This window comes from Thalassophryne amazonica, chromosome 4 (assembly GCF_902500255.1).
Source record: "Thalassophryne amazonica chromosome 4, fThaAma1.1, whole genome shotgun sequence".
Lineage (NCBI taxonomy): Eukaryota > Metazoa > Chordata > Actinopteri > Batrachoidiformes > Batrachoididae > Thalassophryne > Thalassophryne amazonica.
In genome coordinates, this window is record NC_047106.1 from 119942231 (window position 1) to 119967822 (window position 25592).

Sequence of the window (25592 nt, forward strand, 5' to 3'; positions counted from 1 at the left end):
TAAAATAAATACAGAAATACATTTAAAAAATAAAGAAATCTGACAGATTAGGCGTGTCTTATTAATTGAACAAGCAAATATCCACGTCAAGAATTATTGACGTGAAAAGAGAATACAGTGGTCCCTCGCTATAACGCCGTTCACCTGTCGTGGCCTCGGAGTCTCGCGGAGTATTTAGTCCAATTTTGCATGCCTTTTTTTTTAACAGTGTTTTGTGTTCTGCGTATCTGTTTATAAGAATCTTGTCGCCCAGAAGAAAAAAGAGCGCCAACAACTACTCATAACTGTGTTTGTCACACGGAAACAAACACCTGCTGCAGCGAGATGTGAGTGTGAAAAGGCGCGGCGTCAGGACGCAGAGGTGCCATCTGTGACATACTGGTCAGTCACTATTAATAATTACTTATGTGTCCGACCTCGTTCGTTGATCGTTAAAATTAATTCGTTATTTCTAAATGCCATCATAATTATTTATAGGAAAACGTTCTATTTTTATTTCTCAAACAAATGTTTGGGCCTGAAACAGTTTGGTATTATTTTCCTACTAAGGTTAAACTTTGAGAGTGTTTACACACGAGAGAAAAGTGAGAAAATGTTCATGCCTGATTGAGAAAGTGTATAAACTGTGTCGTGAGGGGTTTTACAGCTTTGAAACGTCTATAATAATTGTAAAAAATAACGCTGACTACGTCGCAGTTTCGCGTATTTCGGGCTATGTTTTAGAACATAACTCCAGCGATTAATGAGGGACCACTGTAACACTTTATTGATTATATACTATAAAACAATTAATACAATGGCCGCTTTTGACGCTCTATTGGCACGCGTCGTGATTGGTGAAGTTCTTTTTCATTGCCGTCTTCCTGGCTTCCATGTCGTAAAATGAGAGTGTGTCTGAAGTGGAGTCTGAATATTTATGGGCGTGTTTATTATAATTACGATCGTTTCCACCCGCCGCATTTCTCAAGATCACGTATGCCAGAAATGGGCAGGTGCGCACTGCTTGATACATGTCACGGCGACTTTGGTGTAATTCAAGTTTACGCCACAAGTGCGCAACATTGATACATGAGGCCCATTGTGAGAAAGGACAGGAAAAGAGGCAGACAGCTCCAGTGCTGAAAAGGCAGGTTAATGCCCTCCTTGAAGCAGGTGACCTGTTCACCTGTCATACATACAAAAACAGATGTGTTTAGATTTCTTCCTTTTTTTATCTGCATGCACAGCCATGGACTATTTGCATGCACAAAGTTGAGCAAAAGATGCCATGCCACTTTTTCAAAGGTGACTTTTTTACAAGACTGCTTGCCTGATATAAACAGTGGAAAACTCATTTTGCACACTGGTGTTCACACAAGATGAACAAAAGAGTTCTATGGATCCTTTTACAGAAGGTAACAGGCACAGAGTGGATGAATGGGTGCACTCCACGGCACATTCCAATGTCTAGTAATAACTACTTCATTCCACCCCCATATATAAAGCCACATAAAGTGTGTCGTGCCCACGTAATTTATGCAATAAGGGATTTATCATTCAATCATTCTGCATGGATGGTAAGTTTTTCATGGAGGAAGAAGAGGAAATATTTTACAGTTTTTGCAGCCTGACAATGATTCATGTTCATTAATAAGGTGAGACCCATTTTTAACCCAATTGTTTCTGAATAAGTTGAAGACTGTTATAGTCATAGTAACTTCATTTGGCTTCTCCCCCTTACCTTGGGGTCACCACAGCAGATCTAATGCGGGTCAGAAAGGTTTACACCTGATGCCCTTTCTGATGCAACTTCACATTACATGGAGAATGGGCAGGGGTGGTCTTGAATCAGGAATATTCTGCTCTGGAATCAAGTACACTGAACACTTGTAAACCAAAACTAAATTAAATTTGGTCATGTTCCTGTGTTTTCTGTGCATTAAGATGGAAGTGTGTTCAGATGCAGCAGCTCATGCCTCCCATTTTCAGTGCTCTTTTTTGCATTCTATTGTTGTTTGTTTGTAGACCATATGCGTTCACTTTGAAATCTGCTACAATCATCCCTGTACCTAAAAAGTCACATAAAACCAACTTCAATGACTACCACCCTGTCGCCCTCACACCTGTAATAATGAAGTGCTTTGGGAGACTGGCTCTCCAGCTCACCCACACTTGACTGCCACCAGTTTGCATATCAGGTGAAAAGATCAACAGAGGACACCATCGCCATAGCTCTGCATGCTATGCTGAGTCACCTGGAACAGCAGCAGCATGCTTTGTGTGGATAACAGCTTGGCATTCCAGACATTCTGACCAACAAACAGGACACCTTGGGCCTCCCCTTCTTACATGCACCTGGATGAAGGACTTTCTGACCAACAGACCCCAGACTGTGAGACTCCACCCGCATACTGAGCACTGGTTCACCACAGGGCTGCGTGCTAAACCCCCTCCTGCACTATATCTAAACCTACGACTGCAGTCCAGCCTACAGAAACAACATCATCATCAAATTTGCTGAGGACACCACAGTAGTCAGCCTGTCAGCCTGATCTCAAAGGCAGATGAAGCAGCCTACAGAGATGAGGTCCAGAAGCTAATGACCTGGTGTTCAGACAACAACTTGGCACTGACCCCCCCCCCCCCCCCCCCACACACACACACACACAGAGCAATGGTGAGTATGTGGAAAGAGTCCAAACATTCAGGTTCCTGGGAGTCCAGATCTCCAATGACCACTCCTGGACAGACAACACCACAGCTGTCCACCCCAGAAGGCCCAGCAGGGTCTACACTTCCTGAGAGTCCTCAGGGAGAACAACCTGAAGAGGAAACTACTGCTGGCCTTCTACTGCACAACCATCAAGCTCCCGTACCATGTGTTTCCATATGGTATGGAAGATGCACTGAGGCAGATGAAGTGAGGCTTCAGAGGGCAGTAAGAAAAGCAATGCAGAAGATTGTTGGCTGCCCTCTCCCATCCCTGATGGACATCTACACCACCTGGTGCCTCAGCGGGGCCCAGAACATCATCAAGGACAGTTCACATCTCTTTGACCTGTTGCCCTCTGGCAGGTGCCACAGGTGCATCAAAGCAAGGACAAACAGACTAAAAATCAGTTTCTTTCCGAGAGTCATCACCACTCTGAACTCTTACATGCAACAACCCCAGCGATCAATATAAGGTACAACATACAATATATGTATCACTGTCACTGCTGTTGCTGCTCTGCTTTAAATACTATCTCAATATTTATTCATCACATGCAATACTTATGTCTTATATTTTATCTATATTTGTATTGTACATAGAGATTTTCATTGTACTGTCATGTAGGATTTTATACTAAAAACTATTTATGCTTTTTCCACTTTATCTGTTTGCACTGAAAAAACGAGAAGCTCTCTCCAATCTTGTTGCACACTTTGTATAATGACAATAAAGGACGTTCTATTCTGTTCTATTCTACAACCCCTGGCAAAAATTATGGAATCACCGGCCTCAGAGGATGTTCATTCAGTTGTTTAATTTTGTAGAAAAAAAGCAGATCACAGACATGACACAAAATTAAAGTCATTTCAAATGGCAACTTTCTGGCTTTAAGAAACACTATAAGAAATCAGGAAAAATAATTGTGGCAGTCAGTAACGGTTACTTTTTTAGACCAAGCAGAGGGAAAAAAATATGGAATCACTCAATTCTGAGGAATAAATTATGGAATCACCCTGGAAATTTTCATCCCCAAAACTAACACCTACATCAAATCAGATCTGCTCGTTGACACTGACCCTATGCCATGACATTGACCCTATGTGTCTTTTTGCAAGGAATGTTTTCACAGTTTTTGCTCTATGGCAAGATGCATTATCATCTTGAAAAATGATTTCATCATCCCAAAACATCCTTTCAATTGTCCAAAATATCAATGTAAACTTGTGCATTTATTGATGATGTAATGACAGCCATCTCCCCAGTGCCTTTACCTGACGTGCAGCCCCATATCATCAATGACTGTGGAAATTTACATGTTCTCTTCAGGCAGTCATCTTTATAAATCCCATTGGAACGGTACCAAACAAAAGTTCCAGCATCATCACCTTGTCCAATGCAGATTCGAGATTCATCACTGAATATGACTTTCATCCAGTCATCCACAGTCCACGATTGCTTTTCCTTAGCCCATTGTAACCTTGTTTTTTTTCTGTTTAGGTGTTAATGATGGCTTTGCGTTTAGCTTTTCTGTATGTAAATCCCATTTCCTTTAGGCGGTTTCTTACAGTTTGGTCACAGACGTTGACTCCAGTTTCCTCCCATTCATTCCTCATTTGTTTTGTTGTGCATTTTTCGATTTTTGAGACATATTGCTTTACGTTTTCTGTCTTGATGCTTTGATGTCTTCCTTGGTCTACCAGTATGTTTGCCTTTAACAACCTTCCCATGTTGTTTGTATTTGGTCCAGAGTTTAGACACAGCTGACTGTGAACAACCAACATCTTTTGCAACATTGCGTGATGATTTACCCTCTTTTAAGAGTTTGATAATCCTCTCCTTTGTTTCAATTGACATCTCTCGTGTTGGAGCCATGATTCATGTCAGTCCACTTGGTGCAACAGCTCTCCAAGGTGTGATCACTCCTTTTTAGATGCAGACTAACGAGCAGATCTGATTTGATGCAGGTGTTAGTTTTTGGGATGAAAATTTACAGGGTGATTCCATAATTTATTCCTCAGAATTGAGTGAGTCCATATTTTTTTCCTCTGCTTGGTCTAAAAAAGTAACCATTACTGACTGCCACAATCTTTTTTTCTTGATTTCTTATAGTGTTTCTTAAAGCCAGAAAGTTGCCATTTGAAATGACTTTAGTTTTGTGTCATGTCTGTGATCTGCTTTTTTTCTACAAAATTAAACAACTGAATGAACATCCTCCGAGGCTGGTGATTCTATAATTATTGCCAGGGGTTGTAGAAGTTAGTCTTATCAAATGTTTTTTTCTTTTTCATATTATAGTTACTGTGTGTTGTTTCAAGTGTGCTTATTTTTACATAAAGACTCAGTCGCTACAGGACATGATTGGTTTTAAACTGGGATTTGAGAACGTCATAAATTATATTGTCACTGAGACAAAGGAATGTGGCTAAAAACTACAATACCCATCATTCTTGGGGGTGGAGTCAAAGACCCTTTAAAAGCCAACGTCCCTGCGGAGATGCGCTCTTCACTTTTTGGTGCTCTTTGTCCTCTTTTGCTCTTTTCTCTTCTTTTGCTGCGGCCCTGCCATCCTGTTTTATTGCCCTTTGTTCACCCTTTGCCCACATGTTGTGGGCTTTTGAGTTCTTTGACTTTCTATGCAAGTAATTACTTTTTCTTTCTTCCAAGTGGTTTTAGTCTCAACTTTTTAGTAAAGCTGACGTTTGCTGGCAAATATTATTTCCTTGTCTGAGTTTCCAAATTAAAATACCATTTTTTTTTTATAAACTCCAAATCTAACTCATTGAACACTTTTCTTTTAAAGTTAACATTTTTACTATAGTTATTTTTGACCTGACTGACCAGGCGATGATGGAAGACACAGTTTTTGTTTTGGCAAATAGAGAATAAAAACACTAATCCTGATACAGCAACCTCTCAGCACGTGTATCCATCCGGGTCAGCCTGAGCTGCGCATCGATTCAAACTGTCGTCAATAAGTCAACAATGCTCTGAATGGCCTAAAGCTACTCCTTGTGAACATCTACAAACCAGTCGTGCACTGACCGCCAAAGTTCCTCTGTCAGGGTCCATCAAGCAAGCTGTGGTGACAGAGAGATCATCGACGTTGGAAGCAGGTGGCTACTGGCACCTGACCCCAGAGACATCCGACATGGCTGTAAAGTAAGCTGTCTGGTTCTGTCAGAATTTAGCAGCAGCAGCTTTATTTACCTATTCAATCTTATCACAAATACCTCACATTAACAAAGGCCAAAATAAATCCCCTGCAGACTAGGAAGTAATTCATTCTTAAATCCCAGAAGCTATGTCATGTAATACAACCATTATGAAATTATATATATCCTTCAGTGAACTTCATTACTACAATCAAAGTACATTACTGTGATATGTTCTGCCCTATTTAGCCCCTTACTGAGTTAAATAAATGTTTAAACGTGTGGTTGTCTGTGATCTGTATGTTAAACAGAGGTATCAGGTTTCACCCGCAGAACTTTCTGACTGAAGATAAGAGACTGCTTTATTAATTCATTTTGGCTGATATTTAAACCTAGTGATACTATAAACACTGTTCAAAATCATAAAGCCAACAGGCGGTGCCCCAAATTTAATTTGAGGTAAAATCAAATCGCTGCATTTTTTTCGGTGCCTGCATGACGGGCACACATTATTCTTAAAATTGAATTACTAGTGTTAATTCACTACATAAAATATCCTGGCAATGCGAGTATGAGACATGCACATGCTCACTCATGCTGCATGTATCAATCAAACTGTAGGAAGACAACTTGTCTTGTGTTTGGTGGCCAAAACCAATTCACCCAGAGCACTGTACTACAACACCAAGGGATTTATTTGAAAACACAATGTTTATTCACAAGAAAATTCCACGATAAGGAATAAAAAATTTCCAAACATCATCTTCTGTTAACAGTTTATCGTGGACTGTGACGATGAATCCAGCTGAAACAACGAAACATGTCACCAGTCGGGGGGGGGGGCTTCAACAGCCCCATAGAAAACCACCATTCCCAAATAATCCCAAGCCTGCCTGACCACCAACCCCCTTCCCACTACGAGGACCATAAGGCATTGGCAAGAACTATCAAACAACCACACCTTGAGCCACATGTGAAACTCTGGAATGCATAGCAAAATATGTTTTTTTGTTACTAGCTTCACAAAGAGTTTAGGGTGGCTGAAGTGCCAAGCCTTTTACAGATAAAACTACAACCTTTTTTGGTAACGTTACTGAGTTTACTTTCTGGAATAAAGATAACTGGCATCTCTTGTGTCTCATAATACTGCATCCACATATATAACTGAAGTTACTACCGGCAATCAAAACATAATTTATAATAAAAACTGGCTTCTCCATTGCAAACTGAGATGTGTGCTGCAGTGTTTTTATTTATAGAGCTGATAACTGTCTGAAATTATATTGATTTCTGTATTTAAAACAGGAAAATGGTATTTACATTTCATATATAATGTCAAACAAAAACAAATGAAAATCTGCAGATTGTAATGAAAAATGAAGTAATTATATTTGATTCCACTGCAATGACCGCATGATCACACAAGCAAATGTACAGTAGTGTTCAGAATAATAGTAGTGCTATGTGACTAAAAAGATTAATCCAGGTTTTGCGAATATTTCTTATTGTTACATGGGAAACAGGGTACCAGTAGATTCAGTAGATTCTCACAAATCCAACAAGACCAAGCATTCATGATATGCACACTCTTAAGGCTATGAAATTGGGCTATTAGTAAAAAAGTAGAAAAGGGGGTGTTCACAAGAATAGTAGTGTGACATTCAGTCAGTGAGTTTGTCTATTTTGTGGAACAAACAGGTGTGAATCAGGTGTCGCCTATTTAAGGATGAAGCCAGCACCTGTTGAACATGCTTTTCTCTTTGAAAGCCTGAGGAAAATGGGACGTTCAAGACATTGTTCAGAAGAACAGCGTAGTTTGATTAAAAACTTGATTGGAGAGGGGAAAACCTATACGCAGGTGCAAAAAATTATAGGCTGTTCGTCTACATTGATCTCCAATGCTTTAAAATGGACAAAAAAAACAGAGACGCATGGAAGAAAACGGAAAACAACCATCAAAATGGATAGAAGAATAACCAGAATGGCAAAGGCTCACGCATTGATCAGCTCCAGGATGATCAAAGACAGTCTGGAGTTACCTGTAAGTGCTGTGACAGTTAGAAGATGCCTGTGTGAAGCTAATTTGTTTGCAAGAATCCCCTGCAAAGTCCCTCTGTTAAATAAAAGACATGTGCAGAAGAGGTTATAATTTGCCAAAGAACACATCAACTGGCCTAAAGACAAATGGAGGAGTATTTTGTGGGCTGATGAGAGTAAAATTGTTCTTTTTGGGTCCAAGGGCTGCAGACAGTTTGTGAGACAACCCCCAAACTCTGAATTCAAGCCACAGTTCACAGTGAAGACAGTGAAGCATGGTGGTGCAAGCATCATGATATGGGCATGTTTCTCCTACTATGGTGTTGGGCCTATATATCGCATACCAGGTATCATGGATCAGTTTGGATATGTCAACATACTTGAAGATGTCATGTTGCCTTATGCTGAAGAGGACATGCCCTTGAAATGGGTGTTTCAACAAGACAATGACCCCAAGCACACTAGTAACCAAGCAAAATCTTGGTTCCAAACCAACAAAATTAATGCCTCGCAGATCTGAAGAAATCATGAAAAACTGTGGTTATACAACTAAATACTAGTTTAGTGATTCACAGGATTGCTAAAAAAGCAGTTTGAACATAATAGTGTTGAGTTTGTAGCATCAACAGCAGATGCTACTATTATTGTGAACACCCCCTTTTCTACTTTTTTTATTATCACAGCCTTAAGAGTGTGCATATTATGAATGCCTGGTCTTGTTGGATTTGTGAGAATCTACTGAATCTACTGGTACTTTGTTTCCCATGTAACAATAAGAAATATACTCAAACCCTGGATTAATCTTTTTAGTCACATAACACTACTATTATTCTGAACACTACTGTACCACTAATCTGATTTTAAGGAGGCTTTTCTCACATGTCGATAGACAAGTATACTGGTGAGTTTAACTGCAACATCTTATTTGTAAATGTTTGAGAAAAAAAAAAACAGCAGATAGTTTTTAAATGATAATAAATTACAGCATATGTTTATATCTCAAAAACCTGAGTATGCTTAACAAAAAGACTAACTGCAATATGAGGCTTTTGAACATTTGATAGCTTGGAAAAAGGAGTCTCGCAGAAGACTTACCTCCCATGAGATTACCAGTTCATGCCTGCGTCCGTTCCCTCCGCTGACATTCACTGGAGCCACTGAGGGGACTGTGTCAAACAGTACAGACAACAAACTGTCACCAAATTAAAACCACAAACTCACTTCAATAGTATGCAGAGAAAAGATAATACAGTAATATGGCAGTTCATGGCAGTGGCTTGTATGTCACATGGCATGGATTATTAGTATCATTTGCCATTGTGTTTCATTCACCGTGCAATAGTTCTTTTTAGCGTGCAATTTTGGTGCTATATGAAATGTGCTATTGCACACCCCGACTGCCGCGCATGGTCACATTACTGGAAGCTGCATTTAACTAAAGATGGCAAAGTTTGTTTTGCTGGCGGAAGATGATTTGAAGGAGCTAATTGATGCTGCTAATTCTTCTAACATACACACACAAAAAAACAACTCCACCATGCTGTAAGCCATCTGGAAGCATGAAGAGCTGTTAGAATGAAGAGGATGAAGTTAGAATGAAAAGCTGGTAAGGAAAGCAGACGGCAGTCTGTACACGGAGACAGTGGATGGCATCACGGACTACTGAGAGCAATTTTGGACTCCCATTTAAAGTTTGTGTTGGACTGTTAAGCACCAGTGACGAACACCAAAATGTAACTTCCTTTTCTGTTGTTTATAAATTAAAAAATATCAAATGACACAGATATATTTTTGCCATTATATAAAACAAATAAATGTTTTTCCATTCTTCCAATGGAACAAATCATGGGCGCAATTTGGTGGGGGATAGGGGTGTCCCCCACACCTTTTCAACCAGGGGGGACAGAATATGGTATGCACCTCCCACCTTCTGACATGTATGTGTGTACTTGAAACATGCTTTGCCAGTCTTATGTGCAAACCATGTCAGTCTTATGTGCAAAACCATGTCAGAATAGTATCTTTGTTTCTGCAAGTTTGTATTTTTAGCAGCATTGACTTGTTTACAACACCTGTTTCTTGTTTGTCACATTCGGAATTTTCTGGGACTGCATTTGCCCAGATTTGAAACCACAAAAAGTCACCTCTAAGGACTAGTGTCTACACATAAGTATCAATGGACCATATGCTAATTTACTAAATTCTGAAAGTTAGAAAAGGAAATCAGAAAAGCTATCTGGGACCTCAGAAAGCCCATCTGCAATTATTGCTTGATCTCCGAAATCAGTCTATGCAAGCGAAATTATGTTCAGTATGAGTGTTGTCATTAGTGCCACTTCGAAAATTAAATTCATGATAAGTAATTTATCCTAAACTTATGATCTTTTGTTTTTTCAAACTTATGCAAAAACAAATCTTGAGAAAAAAATACAGTATGCGATAGTTAATAATTATTAAGAGCCTGTTCTTTCATATTTATGAATACATTTTACCACATTGCAGTTGTTTTTTAATGAAAACTCAACCTATCATTCTTTTTGAGTTCTACACATGTGGTGATACCTTATTTACACCAGGATGTTAATAAAATCAATGCTGGCTATTCTCAGAATAAAGTACTTATATCCACAGTTTCAAATTGCATAAGTCAAATGGTGTCCAAAACATTAAAATTACTGTTCTGGATGCTCAGAATGCATCTGAGCTTATCTAGAAAACGTTGGCTTCTGGGGGCCTAAAGCGGCCCCCACACCCCCGGCCTATGGGCTTCGGCCCTGCGGGCCTCTCACTTTGCCCCCCCCCCCCCCCCCCAATTTCTAGTTCTAAATTGCGCCCTTGGAACAAATATTTAATTAAGTGAAAGCTGGAATGTACCGTTCAATGAGGCAAAATATTTGTATCATTGAACTCAGAAACATTCATTATTTGTATAATGTTGAGTCGTAGAGGCTCCATCACTGCTGTTTGTCATTCGCCTGGGGATTGTCATTCAGAGTACTTTTGGTTGTTAAAATGGAAATGTTGAAGTTCCAGAAAAAATATTTTATTTTCGAAAAAAGTATCCCTTTAGCACCTTTAGAAACTTGTACTTTGACACAGAAATTAAGACCATTACAATCTGAATGATCACAGTACCTTTAGGCTGTGAAGTAAGGGGGCTGTCACTCAATATGAGATTTATAACTTCACTAATTCTTTGAAAATGTTCGACTCTGTGCTCAACATTTGGAACATGGCCTGTACTTTTCATGATGGATTACAGCATTTGTGACTAGATACAGCAATTAGTCTGTTAATTACGCTGAAGAAGTAGGACAGATTAAATAAGGCACTTCCAGATGACCGCTGACCTCTATAATTATTACATTTCATAGATGAGAAATGAGCAGTTAGAGAAGCGACACACTTCACTATCTCAAGGAGTTGTTGTTCACCATAAATAAAATGTGCATTCTGCTGTGTCTTTGCTTGAGGGCATTCTCCTTTAAATTCATGAAAGCATTTTAATTTCTACTTCTTGACCAATTAAAAGTATTAATAATGGAAAAAACAAACAAACAAACAAGACAGCTATGACGTGCTATGTGGTAACGCCAACTAAAATTAAAAGTCATCAACTGGAACTTGCGCTGAGCCAGTACATGACAAATTACATTCTTGGATCCTTAATATTTACTGCTTACATTTGTCAAAAGGTGAATTGATTATAACTGTAGTTACCCCAGCATGGATGATTAGAGCAGTGGTTCCCAACGTGAGAGATGTGGAGGTATTGCAGGAGGGTGGGACAAGGCAAAATAATTTGGTATATTGCAAACAAACTGTTGCTGTTAACTGGTAAACTTCAATGGACTCCTTTAAAGTCTTCCCAAAGAGTATTGCAATTCCTTGACTAGCCACTTGAGGCTGGCTCCAAAACAGAGCAAATTCACGTAGGACTCCATGTTAAAATGTCCATATTTAGAGCAGAAATAAGCTTTTTTACAGCCTGATACAAAACACGGCATTGGTCTAGATAGTTTCCTCCTCCATGGCAATTGTATGGAGGGTTGATGTTTTAAGCCATCAAGATCTGTATAACTGTGGGTGTACACCTGGAATAATGTTTTCTGCTGCAATATTCAAGATGAGTGAAATTCTCGCCCTAGTTAATGGTGTACGCTCATGGTGTTAGCACTTTTAACAGCTTTTGTTAGCTTCATCCGTTAGGTCCACTTAATGTACGATCGTTGAGAAAATAAGCAGCTCATAACTTTTAATGTCCACACCAAAGCAAATTGTTAGGAAAATCACCACACAGTCCCCAAAAATATGATTTAATAAACACCTGATCCGTAGCCTTTTAGCTGGTTCGGACTTGAAGAGGAATGATCGGGCTTCTTTTGTTACCCACTGAGCCACCCACGCAGCACCCCTTTATGCATAAATTACTTTATTGTGCACAGGAGGAGGTTTCAACATGGGAACACATAGATATGAGATTCATATTGTTCTGGGTCTCTATACACAACCTATGGGTGGCATCACGCAGGCTTTGCAACAGGGACAGTTAGAATATTTATTTATAGTTAGTTAAAATATTATACACATCATATTTATATATTTGATAAGTAATATTTTTCTAATTATGTAGTTTTGTGTGGCTTTTCTTGTTTATTAAACATCAGCTCTATCTGACAATTCTGATGATGATCATGTTTGAACACTGCCAGCAGATCATGCACAAATTTGTGAGAAATAAATTAATAATAAAAAGTTCTAGCATTTATAATGAATTCCAGGGGCATTTGGAAGCAAAAGATGTGTATGTGTGTATGTGTGAAGTGTGGGCTCAAAAAAACATCTACATCACAACAGAGGAGCCTTGCAGCTTGGGAACCACTGGTTTGGAGGACTTACCTGCTTCTTTTGTCCTAACTCTTCGTGAGGGTGCACTAGGATCTCCGGTTCCAATTGCATTGCTGGCCACGACTCTGAACTCATACTCCACCCAGGGGTTAAGCTCCACAGCCATAGCTGATTCCATATCGCCCGTCACTGGGTACGGGTCTGCAGGAAAAAAAAATGTGTATTTATTTACTTTGGACAAACACCCTGAAAATATGACAGCTGACACACTGTTTCATATGTTTGCTCTGTAGCAAACTGAATTTGAGACTAAGCAGTGACAATGAAATGAAAACTTTCACAAACAGGCTGTTAGAAGATACAGTGTACATGTCAGATCTGTTACTCATGCATTTCCTCAACCCATCACAATTGCTGCTTAAATCAGGGCATGGTCATGAGAAAAGTGAATTACCATAAATAACACATACCTAGTCTAAAGCCTAGGTAGGCTATGAAAAGAAATGTAATGCATATTGATTATGGTCACATATGGTGACACCTGAAAAAATAGCCACATATTTGTTGTTCACAAGCACTGAGAAATCACAAAACTTTGAATAGTGACATAATTTTCCATGCCCACAGTTAAGGATTCTTAGTTTATATGTGGATAAATGTCTGCTTATGCTGATATGTGTTGTCACTGATCAATCACTCTACGCTTGGATGACTGATCAGTTCAAGTATGCTGGATTAAGTTTGTTCAGTTTTATGCAACTGTCTCATCCTTGCAGTGATTATTTCCATGTTATTTTCAGATGAGTAATTTGGTGAGATTTTTCAGTTATTCTATCTTTAAAAATTATTTAAAAAAACATTGACTCATGCTCACACAATTATGTCCACAGAGATTTTGTTGTTGTCATTACTGATTTTACTCACACTGTACACTCTGTAAGCAAAGACTGTAACGCCTGTGTTAAACACATTTGCATAATCAGGGATTACAATTCCATTGGTTTGTGTCATACACAGAATGAGATTTATGCATTTCATTAATGTCACTATGCTTCAAGAGGCTATGCTCCCTGAACCCCACCAATTGCTCCCACTCCACTTTCACAAACAAATCTCCACCATGGTGTCACTGACCGAACGGTCCCCCTAAAAATTGGTCTGCCCTACCTTCACTGCGCATGAGTCATTAGCCGCGGTTCAGGGATTATTGCCTAGTTTCTGCTTAAAACTGCACTCCAGTCATCACCTATCTCAGTGAAAGATACGTGAAGCTTTTGTATAACAATCATTTCCACATAAATTCAGCATTATTTCATCACAAAAGGCGGAGGAAGCGATCAGAGTGCCACAGTTACACAAGCTGGTAGCTGATGCATTCACTGCGCGCCTGTCATTTTAAAGTGCACCTCATTTCTGCTTAAATCTGATTTAGAATGATTTAAGAGGTTGTACCTTGTCATCTGATGGCTAATAATCCTATTATTACCTTTGATCACTTTGGCTGAAGAGAGTCAGATGAACTGCTGTGGTCCCAAATGACGCATGCGCAGCGAAGGCAGGTCGACCGATTTTTAAGGGGTGACCGTTCGGTCTGCGACACTGGTTCAAACATGTTTGTCATTACAGGAAGATTTTCTTTTTATGCAATATTTATAAATACTCATATGAAGTGAAAACAACAATACAGTCAAAAATAAAACAGCAACAAAACCTTTCATTACACCATGCTATCAGTCCATCCATCCACACGTATTCCTGTTTAGGGACAGCAGGGTACATCCAGATATGGATTCTTGTCATGGTAACAAGTACAATGGAAGGTAAGGTACAAGACTTTCGGTGTGTACATTGTTGGAAATAAGTATTTGATCCACTGTCAATTTTGCAGGTTTTTCCACCTACAAAGAATGGAGAGTTCTGTATTGTTTTATCGTAGGTACACTTCAACTTTGAGAGACAGAATCTAAAATAAAATCCAGAAAATCAAGTTGTATGATTTTTAAATAATTAATTTGCATTTTATTGCATGAAATCAGTATTTGATCCCCTAGAAAAACAGACCTTCACAACTGGTACAGAGGCATTTGTTTCCCATTACAGAGGTCAGACATTACCTGTAGATCTTGACCAAGTTTGCACACTGCAGCAGGGATTTTGCTCCACTCCTTCATACAGATCTTCTTCAGATATTTCAGGTTTGCAGTTTCAGCTCCCTCCAAAGATCTTCTATTGAGTGCAGGTCTGGAGACTGGCTAGGCTACTCAGGACCTTGAAATGCTTCTTACGGAGCCCCTCCTTAGTTGCCCTGGCTGTGTGTTTGGGGTCATTGTCATGTTGGAAGACCCAGACACAACCCATCTTCAATGTTCTTAATGAGGGAAGGAGGCTGTTTGCCAAAATCTTGCAATACATGACCTCATCCATCTTCCCTTCAGTACGGTGCAGTTGTCCTGTCCCCTTTGCAGAAGAGCACCCCAGAGTATGATGTTTCCACCCCCATGCTTCACGGTTGGGATGGTTTTCTTGGAGTTGTTCTCATCCTCTAAACACGGCAAGTGGAGTTGAATCTAAAACATCTCTATTATGGTCTCATCTGACCACATGACCTTCTCTCATCCTCCTCTGGATCATCCAGATGGCCACTGGTAAACTTCAAATGGGCCTGGACATGTGCTGGCTTGAGCAGGGGGACCATTTTAAACCATGACAGCATGGTGTGGTAGTAATGTAATCTTTGTGACTGAGGTCCCAGCTCTCTTCAGGTCATTGACAATATCCTCCTGTGTTGTTCTTAGCTTTCTCAGAATCATTCTTACCCCACGAAGTGAGATCTTGTATGGAATCCCAGGCTGAGGGAGATTGACAGTCATCTTGTGTTTCTTCCACTTTCTAATAAATAATCATAATAGTTGTTGTCTTCTCACCAAGCTGCTTGCCTATTGTCCCGTAGCCCATCCCAGCCTTGTGCAGGTCTACAGTTTTGTCCCTGGTGTCCTTAGACAGCTCTTTGGTCTTGGCCATGGTGGACAGGTTGAAGTGTGATTGATTGAGTGTGTGCACCTGTCTCTCACAGTTGAAGTGTACCTACGATAAAAAATTACAGACCTCTCCATTCTTTGTAGGTGGGAAAACCTGCAAAAGTGTCAGTGGATCAAATACTTTTCCCCTTTTCAAATACTTTTCAATTACATTTCCCCCACTGTATATAAACCTGAGTAAACCACATGCAGATTTGAAAGGTCTGGGGAAGAAAACATAAAAAATAACAGAATGAAAAATGTATGTCCAGAGTGCAAATAAAAAAAAAAAACATATTAAAAAGAGAAAAGTGTGTACAAAACTGTGGATATTTCAGTGGCAGTGGATATTGCACAAAAACAAATATGGCACTCATTTCAAGCGTGGCATGTGACCTGGCTATGTGATTCCAGCAGTGGTGGGCACAGTTCCACTAATCCACTGACCGCTAACTAGCAAAGATAAAATTCTTGTTAGTGGATTAGCTTTTCAGCTAAGTTTGAAAATCATCAGCAGACCAATTAGCTTTCACTAAATTTAGTTCCGATAACCTTCAGTCAGCTTTTTTTCCTGGCATAGTGAGTAAAGCTGAACAGTCAGAAATATCTATAAAACCTAAAATCCTACATGGTGTAATTCCTGCTGTGTGGTTTGCAATAAACAGGTTGCTGTGAAAAGCTCAGTCCTCCTCTAGTAAAAGGGAGCAGACCATCTGGCAGTTGCTATTGTAAGGAAGAAAAAAAAAAGTCATTTACTTTCAGCATGCCAATACTCAGACAGTAGGCAGGAGACACTAAGCACAAAGCACCTTTCACTCATGGTTTCATTTAAAACCAACTAATTACAAACAGTTTAGGGAAATTAATGGCAACTCTGTCATTTTTATAAAGTGAAAATACGATAGTACAGATATTTTTTTTAAAAGTAATGCACAAATTCCTGAAGGTTTGAGCTTTAAACAGACATGTGCCAAAAGGCATTATGGGAAAATTCAAATGAGCTACTTTCATCACTTCCTCCTCCACCCGTCCATCTAAATGCAGAGAACACTGCCATATGCTGGATGGGAATGTAAATAGACCAACATATTTGTGAATCTTAAACGCTGTTTTATGCTGAGAATTTCTCAATATAAGTGGATCACTGTAAAACATTTCTACACACTAGGGGTCACTAGGCGGTGGTGGGTTTGCAGGGCAGGTTGTAGTGCAGCGGTGTGCCACAGACTCCCATGGCAGTCGGCCACCTGCCATTTCCTGTTCTGCTTTTAATGCAACACTTTATCTTTGCTCACTTAGGGGGTCGCACAATCAATCAATCAATCAATTTTATTTATATAGCACCAAATCACAACAAACAGTTGCCCCAATGTGCTTTATATTGTAAGGCAAGGCCATACAATAATTACGTAAAAACCCCAACGGTCAAAACGACCCCCTGTGAGCAAGCACTTGGCGACAGTGGGAAGGAAAAACTCCTTTTTAACAGGAAGAAACCTCCAGCAGAACCAGGCTCAGGGAGGGGCAGTCTTCTGCTGGGACTGGTTGGGGCTGAGGGAGAGAACCAGGAAAAAGACATGCTGTGGAGGGGAGCAGAGATCAATCACTAATGATTAAATGCAGAGTGGTGCATACAGAGCAAAAAGAGAAAGAAACACTCAGTGCATCATGGGAACCCCCCAGCAGTCTAAGTCTATAGCAGCATAACTAAAGGATGGTTCAGGGTCACCTGATCCAGCCCTAACTATAAGCTTTAGCAAAAAGTAAAGTTTTAAGCCTAATCTTAAAAGTAGAGAGGGTGTCTGTCTCCCTGATCCGAATTGGGAGCTGGTTCCACAGGAGAGGAGCCTGAAAGCTGAAGGCTCTGCCTCCCATTCTACTCTTACAAACCCTAGGAACTACAAGTAAGCCTGCAGTCTGAGAGCGAAGCGCTCTATTGGGGTGATATGGTACTATGAGGTCCCTAAGATAAGATGGGACCTGATTATTCAAAACCTTATAAGTAAGAAGAAGAATTTTAAATTCTATTCTAGAATTAACAGGAAGCCAATGAAGAGAGGCCAATATGGGTGAGATATGCTCTCTCCTTCTAGTCCCCGTTAGTACTCTAGCTGCAGCATTTTGAATTAACTGAAGGCTTTTCAGGGAACTTTTAGGACAACCTGATAATAATGAATTACAATAGTCCAGCCTAGAGGAAATAAATGCATGAATTAGTTTTTCAGCATCACTCTGAGACAAGACCTTTCTAATTTTAGAGATATTGCGTAAATGCAAAAAAGCAGTCCTACATATTTGTTTAATATGCGCTTTGAATGACATATCCTGATCAAAAATGACTCCAAGATTTCTCACAGTATTACTAGAGGTCAGGGTAATGCCATCCAGAGTAAGGATCTGGTTAGACACCATGTTTCTAAGATTTGTGGAGCCAAGTACAATAACTTCAGTTTTATCTGAGTTTAAAAGCAGGTCATCCATGTCTTTATGTCTTATGTCTTGCACACATCAAACAACTATGGTGGGGTTGGTAGGTAGGGTGAGTGTGGCATGCGGCGTTGGACATGGGGGTGGGGGAGGTCTGTCTTGCTGGTTCTGCCATAGTCTCATGGCCCTACTCTGGGCCTTGTGGGGCCCAGGGTCCCGCGGTCCGTTGGGGGGGTGAGTGCTTGCGGTGGGGTGCGGGTGTTGTCCCGTTCTTGCTTGGGTGGTCTCCCGATCTTGGTCTTTGGTGTTTGGGGTGGGGTCTGGGGTGGGGGGGTGGATTGGGGGCTGGGGTAGTTTGGTGGGGTCCTACTGGCTGTGCTGGTGGAGTCTTGGGTGTTGGGGAGCCTCATGTGCTTCCTGGCTAAGGAGATTGGGTCCCGGGCCATGGGATTGGACCGTGGTCCTTGTGGTGTGGTTTTGGGGCTGCCCCTTTTGTGGGCCCATGCTGGCACCCTGTGTGCTTCCCTTGGGTATGGGGTTGCTTCTGGCCGTTCCCCTGGTGGTTTGTCAGACTGCTCTGGTACTTCTGTCTTGGCCCAAAACACCAGCCACAGTAGTGATTGGATATTTAGCTGTGATCTGGGTCTGTGTGTGTGGATGGTTATGTGTTTGTGGCCGTGACCACAATTCGGTTTTGGGTGCTCTCAAGGGGATCAAGACTCTGGTGTCCTAGATTAAGGTATGGATGCTCACTAATTAGACAACAGACTGTTGGTGTCACTGCTGGTTCATGTGTGGTTGTTTATGGTTGGTATGGTTGGGGCCCTGTCTCCTTGGTGTCTCACTTCTCATCATGTCTTTCGTTCTTGTCTGTCTTCATGTTGTTTTGGTAGACATGAATCTTGATAGCCACATTAAGGCGGGAGTTCAGTCAAGCTTTTTTCATCTGAGGCAACTGGCAAAAATAAAGCCAATTCTCCAGAGGCAAGCCTTTGAAACAGTAATCCACAGCTTTGTTACCACTCGGCTGGATTACTGTATTGCACTTTATATGGGGCTTAGTGGGTCCTCTTTTGCTCGCCTTCAACTGGTGCAGAATGCTGCTGGGTGGCTTTTAAGTGGTGCCTGTAAATATGAACACATTTCACCTGTCTTAGCCTCACTTCATTGGCTGCCCATTTGTTTTAGGATCCATTTTTAAGTTCTTTTATTTGCTTTGAAATCTGTAAATGGACTTGTCCCATCTTTTGTTACACTTTTATACTCCCATCCGGTTACTCAGGTCAGCGGACCAGCTGCTGATGGTGCCTAAAACTAGGTGTAGGCTCAGAGAAGACCAGGCTTTTGCCGTGGCAGCACCAAATCTTTGGAATGATCTGCCACTGTATATTAGACAGGCTTCATCACTTGTGCATTTTAAATCACTTTTAAAATCTCATCACTTTTCATTGGCTTTTAACACTAAGTGAAATGCTGTGCCTGTGAGCTGTGTGCATTTTAAATGCATTTTGTATTTGAATGTATTTATTGAGTTATTTTTATGTATTTTATTGTCTTATTGTACAGCACTTTGGACCCTGTGGGTGATTTTAAAGCACTTTATAAATAAAGCTGGATTGGACTGGATCCCATAATCCCTTGCACACCAGAGAGTTGCTGCAGTCAAAATAACACTGAGAAGCTACATGATGACAATTGCAAATGAACATTATACAACCAAAATGTAACTTTTATGCCTTTCATAACATTTTTAAGAGACTGCTGCATAAGAGCCTGAAAACTTGCTAAAACAAATACTCAAAATATTCTGTATCTGCTATGTTTAACCTGTGTGGAACTTCATAAATGCAAACCAAATTTGAAACATTATATATATATATATATATATATATATATTACTCTGGAGCAAACAGACAAAAAGGACAATAAGCAGGATGTTAAAGAGCAAACTGCCCACTGTAAATAACGGTGAAACAACCTGAGCTGATCGCAGGTTTACATAAAAAAAAACAAAAAAAACAATAACAACATCTATAAACCCACATCATATATTCACGAGAGTTTTGGGCACAATATATAGAGTTTTATGTTGGGATGATGTTGATGCCGTTCTTCATGTGCAGTACAGTGGTTAAATTGCAGTCTGATCAGATAGTCTCAATGTGAACTCTGAAATTTTGCAAACTTTTTGCAGGATTTGAAACCTCAAGTACCACACACAAATTACAGTTGGTCTATTTACACTCCCATTCAGTAGGGGGGGGGGGGGGGGGGGGGGGGTGAGAGCATCTCATTTGAATTTTACCATAATACACGAGTCTGTTTAATGTTCAAACCTTCAGTATTAGTGCATTACTTTAAAACTAAAACATATAGTTGATATTTTCACTTTGTAAAAATGACAAAGGTGATGTTAATTTTGATAACTTGTATAGAATTTGTTTAAAATTTTAACCATGAGTCCAAACTGCCTTGCTGTTCATGTGTCCTGTGATACGTCTGCAAGACTATGGCTGTGAAAATAAATTATTTTGTTCTCCCCTTCCCCCCTTTTTTTCCCCTTTCTCTCTGGTCACCAGGTCTCTTTTGCTGAGAGCAGGTTGATCTGGTTCATTGTTGTTTGTGATTGCCTTTGAATTTCATCTGAAGTATCAGAAGCTGGCAGAATACAGGAATCAATACTAAAAGTTATCGGTTTAGCTTTTAGCTGTAACTTCCAGTAAGTTTTTGGGGTTTATTGGTTTAGCTTTATAAAATATAACTTTTCAGTTAGCAGATTAACGGTCATCAAAGCTAACTTTTTGGTTAGCTGTGGCCACCACTGGGTTCCAGTGGCATTCATAGCTCTAACAGCAGGTGGGTAGAAACTTTTTGCAATCAATTTGTACTTGTTTTCATGGCCCTGTACCATCTACCTGATGGCAGTAGCTCAAGAGAGTGTGGCCAGGTGGAATGAGTCCTTTTGGATGGTATTGACTCTGCTGAGATAGTAAGAGCCATGAAGGTCCCCCACTGTGGGTAGAAGGCACTCAATCTCTGCCATTTTGGTAACCCAAAACACATACAGAGGAAGAATATAAGGATGCTCTTCATGGTAGAACAGTCAAAAGACACAAGCATTCTCTATTTCAAGTTATTTTTTTTTTTTCCTGAGGATTCTCAGAAAGTGGAGTCTTTGCTGTGCCTTCTTTACCAAGTGTGTGGTGTGCTTGTCCCAGGTCAGTTTCTCCTCTATGAGGACTCCCAAGATATGGAAGTCTATTACCCTTTCCACACAGGTCACCCAATGATAATGGGTTGAATGTCTGTTTTTTTTTTCCTGAAGTCTATGATTAGCTCCTTGGTTTTGGATGTGTTCAGTAGCAGGTTATTTTATGTACACCACACTGTCAGCTGTTACACCTCATCCCAGAGTAGGCGGACTCATTTCCTCCAGTGACACAGCCTACCACTGTGGTGTCAGCTGCATAATTAATGAAGGTGATGTTGGTGTGGATAGGGGTGCAGTCAGAGGTGTAGAGGGTAAAGAGCAAAGGGCTCAGCATGCAGCCTTGAAGGGAACCGGTGCTGAGTGTTAGCGCTGCGGATATGTGAGGGCCAATCCTGACTATCTGTGAGCAATCTGACAGAAAGACATTAATCTAAAGTCATGTGGAATGAGTCAGACCGAGGTTCAGCAGTTTCTTCACGAGGCCGAAGGGGAGGATGGTGTTGAATGCTGATCTATAATCCATTAAGAGAAGATGGGGCATAGTTACCCTTTTGCTCTAGGTGGGACAGTGTGGTCTGAAAGGCAGTGGTCACGGTATCCTCTGTTGACCTGTTCAACAGAGGATGCTGGATACTGAAGTGGGGTTATGAATTATATAATGTGCCTTCTAACCAGTGTTTCAAAACATGTGGAGGTCTTCAGGCATGACAGGAGAGGAGACTGGACAGACCGCCAGTCTATTGCAGGGGTGACACATTTTGACAGACAAAGACAATTCACTTAACCTGCATGTTTTTGGAAGTGACTGGAAGCCAGACCATATGGCATGAACCCACGTAATGGGTTCATGCCATATATATTAAAGGCACTGCGCTGCGGTGGTTTGAATCATATTTATCTAATAGATTACAATTTGTTCATGTAAATGGGGAATCTTCTTCACAGACTAAGGTTAATTATGGAGTTCCACAAGGTTCTGTGCTAGGACCAATTTTATTCACTTTATACATGCTTCCCTTAGGCAGTATTCTTAGACGGCATTGCTTAAATTTTCATTGTTACGCAGATGATACCCAGCTTTATCTATCCATGAAGCCAGAGGACACACACCAATTAGCTAAACTGCAGGATTGTCTTACAGACATAAAGACATGGATGCCCTCTAATTTCCTACTTTTAAACTCAGATAAAACTGAAGTTATTGTACTTGGCCCCACAAATCTTAGAAACATGGTGTCTAACCAGATCCTTACTCTGGATAGCATTACCCTGACCTCTAGTAATACTGTGAGAAATCTTGGAGTCATTTTTGATCAGGATATGTCATTCAATGTGCATATTAAACAAATATGTAGGACTGCTTTTTTGCATTTGCGCAATATCTCTAAAATTAGAAAGGTCTTGTCTCAGAGTGATGCTGAAAAACTAATTCATGCATGTATTTCCTCTAGGCTGGACTACTGTAATTCATTATTATCAGGTTGTCCTAAAAGTTCCCTGAAAAGCCTTCAGTTAATTCAAAATGCTGCAGCTAGAGTGCTAACAGGGACTAGAAGGAGAGAGCATATCTCACCCATATTGGCCTCTCTTCATTGGCTTCCTGTTAATTCTAGAATAGAATTTAAAATTCTTCTTCTTACTTATAAGGTTTTGAATAATCAGGTCCCATCTTATCTTAGGGACCTCACAGTACCATATCACCCCAATAGAGCGCTTCGCTCTCAGACTGCAGGCTTACTTGTAGTTCCTAGGGTTTGTAAGAGTAGAATGGGAGGCAGAGCCTTCAGCTTTCAGGCTCCTCTCCTGTGGAACCAGCTCCCAATTCAGATCAGGGAGACAGACACCCTCTCTACTTTTAAGATTAGGCTTAAAACTTTCCTTTTTGCTAAAGCTTATAGTTAGGGCTGGATCAGGTGACCCTGAACCATCCCTTAGTTATGCTGCTATAGACTTAGACTGCTGGGGGGTTCCCATGATGCACTGAGTGTTTCTTTCTCTTTTTGCTCTGTATGCACCACTCTGCATTTAATCATTAGTGATTGATCTCTGCTCCCCTCCACAGCATGTCTTTTTCCTGGTTCTCTTCCTCAGCCCCAACCAGTCCCAGCAGAAGACTGCCCCTCCCTGAGCCTGGTTCTGCTGGAGGTTTCTTCCTGTTAAAAGGGAGTTTTTCCTTCCCACTGTTGCCAAGTGCTTGCTCACAGGGGGTCGTTTTGACCGTTGGGGTTTTTCCGTAATTATTGTATGGCCTTGCCTTACAATATAAGGCGCCTTGGGGCAACTGTTTGTTGTGATTTGGCGCTATATAAATAAAATTGATTTGATTTGATTTGATTTATTTCAAATTTACTTGAAGAAAATAAAGAAATCACTTTCCTAACTTTTTTAAAGTAAAGTCAACATTAGAATTTACAGTCTAGCACCAGGATCTCCCCTGTAACAGCATCTCTGGGAGTCCAGAGTGTGCTGACAGCATTGACAATTTGTGTTAATGTGTTATAATTCATCAAAATGATGCCTAATACTGAAATTCCCACAGAAGCAATAATGGAGTGTGGAAGAGTGATCACCAAACAGGTGCAAAAAAAGAATGTAGGGATTGCTGATGTCATCTGCAAATCCACCATATCCTGGCTTGCAGTGTTTGTTGATGAGCGTTATGTTTTTGTCATTCAGTGAAGGGGTTGTTTTTCCATTCATCAGGGATGAAACGTCACCTTACAATATGAAGGGAAAGGCTTAAATTACATGCACACTGAGTGGTAATTGTCCACTTTAACAAATTGTTAAATTGTCCTGCTTCGCAATTATTCTGATTTCATGCATGTACAAACATATAAAGGGAGCTGTATAATGATGTGTAATGCTTCATGGTGCATTACTGAGTCAGCTCATAAGTGTTTTATTATGACTTAAAATATTGTAGCAACTGTGGTTGATGTCTGTTATGTCTATTAAATATACCCTGTCAGCTGATAGGCCCTGAGCAGGGGACAATGGAAACTTGCTCCGTCTATCAGTGCGTCATTCCCACCTTCTGTCACATTTTATATCAACCCTATAACTATATGGTAAAATGGTATGAAGGCACAACAAAAACAGAACAAAACTGAATTAAAAATTTAAAAGCACGCAAAAAAAGACAAAACCATAAAATAATACAAGAATAAAAACACATCATAACACTAATGATAAAACAAGGAAAACAAATGAGTCTTTAAATATGATTTAAAAGTCTCCACAGTATCCGACTGTCGCATGTGTGTCGGGAGATCGTTCCACAGAGCTGGGGCACGGTAGGAGAAAGCTCTGTGACTGGTAAGACTTTTTAATTCACCCTGGGAACACATAAAAGGCCTGCACCCTGCGAACGCAGGGCCCGAGCGGGTACACAGGGGCTTACCAAGTCAGCCAGATAGGAAGGTGCAAGTCCATGAACAATTTTATAAGCTAATAACAGTACCTTAAAATTCGATCTTGCAGTGACTGGAAGCCAGTGTAGGGATGCCAAAATGAGGGTAATGTGGTCAAACTTTCTGCTTTGTGTCAAACGTCTGGCAGCAGCATTTTGAACCAGTTGAAGACCCCTAATACTGGACTGCGGTAAACCAGACAATAGAGCATTACAATAGTCCAATTTAGAAGAGACAAATGCATGAATCAAAGTCTCAGCATCAGCCATAGACAGGATAGGACAAATCTTCACTATATTTCACAAATGGAAGAAAGCAGTCCTTGTAATGTTTCTAATGTGGAGGTCAAAAGACAACGTAGGATTGAAAATTACCCCAAGATTCCACACTTTATCCGTATGATGTATAACACACGAACCTAAGCTAAGCGCTAGCTGATCAAATTGATGCTGATAGCTCGCTGGACCAAGAACCATAACTTCAGTCTTATCAGAATTTAAAAGTAGGAAATTACTAGACATCCAGCTTCTCACCGATGCATGGTAATCTTCCAAAGATTTCATGTGAATGAGATTACCAGCAGTTATCAGCATGTACAATTGGGTGTCATCAACATAGCAATGCTGCTGCTATGCTCCAGCACTCAAGTGCCACCAGTGGGTTAAATTTGGAGGCACGTTTACACATGCAAAATTTGAAAAGTATGCCCAGTTTTCAAACTGGACCAATGGTTCCCAAACCATTGGATTCCAAGTTTAATGCATAGTACAACATCAATTTGTGTGACACTACTTC

At 40.3% G+C, this 25592-nt stretch overlaps 1 protein-coding gene across 1 annotated transcript in view; it reads right to left on the bottom strand.

Annotated features, from left to right (window-relative positions):
- The window catches only part of cntn5 (contactin 5), a 918586-nt gene that overhangs the window by 75389 nt on the left and 817605 nt on the right, over nucleotides 1-25592 (bottom strand). The window contains exons 17-18 of the mRNA XM_034168485.1: nucleotides 12781-12930; nucleotides 8977-9047 (exon numbers count right to left, since the gene is read on the bottom strand). Coding sequence (XP_034024376.1) covers nucleotides 8977-9047; nucleotides 12781-12930 — 221 coding nt within the window. The remainder of the gene's footprint in view (nucleotides 1-8976; nucleotides 9048-12780; nucleotides 12931-25592) is intronic.